We start from the raw sequence: 888 nt of genomic DNA on the forward strand, positions 1-888 counted from the left end.
TTAAATTACAAAATCACACACACACACACACACATATATATATATATATATAGCATTTTTTAACAACTGAAAGTAACATAGTTACTTGATTACGGTATAAAATTGCGTTATGTACCTGAATAACACATTACCGCCCCTATAAACCAGTGTCACCAACTTTAATACAGGCAAATKCATCCTGAATGCATGCTACCTAAATAATTAGCCAACATTTAATGCAGTATTTTTGATGCAGTATTTTTGACATATTGTGCATCCTCATAGAGGAGTCAGCCGKTGTGCATTTAAAGATGCGAGTTGAACTCGATTTTTCCTCTCCAGCAGGATGTGGAGAACTTCAAGAAGTTAAACGTCATCAGTAAAGACGAGTTTGACACCCTCACTCCCAAAGTTCCCGTTGACCCRAACCAGGAAGTCCCTCCTCCTCCCATGACAGGTGAGTTTGTGGAGCTGCACTGTAAACCACTGTTGTACTAATCTATTGTCATGTCGATTGTTCTGGCAATTAATTGGGTGAAAGATTTTTCCCTTCTGTAGTAACTACTTCAGCGGTGTCCAAAGTCGGTCCTCGAGGGCCGGCATCCTGCATGTTTTAGTTCTCTCCTTGGTTTAATGCACCTGGATCAAATGATGGCTCGTTAGAGGCGTAAGAGGAACATTAACCTGCTGAAAAGGTTGTTACTACCACCAGGGAGAGAACTAAACCATACAGGATGYCGGCCCTCGAGAACCGATTTTGGACACCACTGAAGTACTTAATCTAGTGAAAGAAATATACAAAAGAGAAAAATTTCCTTCATTTGATAATAAAACATTTTATTGCTTAAAATAATTCAAATAGCACTTTTAGTTTCAAGTGTGTGGGGGGATGCAAGTGCAGAAATGGAT

At 39.4% G+C, this 888-nt stretch overlaps 1 protein-coding gene across 1 annotated transcript in view; it reads left to right on the plus strand.

Annotated features, from left to right (window-relative positions):
* Nucleotides 1–888, plus strand: part of larp1b (La ribonucleoprotein 1B) — a 37,204-nt gene that overhangs the window by 24,116 nt on the left and 12,200 nt on the right. Inside the window, exon 13 of the mRNA XM_017302396.1 lies at nt 322–470. Within this exon, the coding sequence (XP_017157885.1) occupies nt 322–470 (149 nt within the window). The remainder of the gene's footprint in view (nt 1–321; nt 471–888) is intronic.

The sequence above is a fragment of the Poecilia reticulata genome, linkage group LG22 (genome assembly GCF_000633615.1).
Source record: "Poecilia reticulata strain Guanapo linkage group LG22, Guppy_female_1.0+MT, whole genome shotgun sequence".
Lineage (NCBI taxonomy): Eukaryota > Metazoa > Chordata > Actinopteri > Cyprinodontiformes > Poeciliidae > Poecilia > Poecilia reticulata.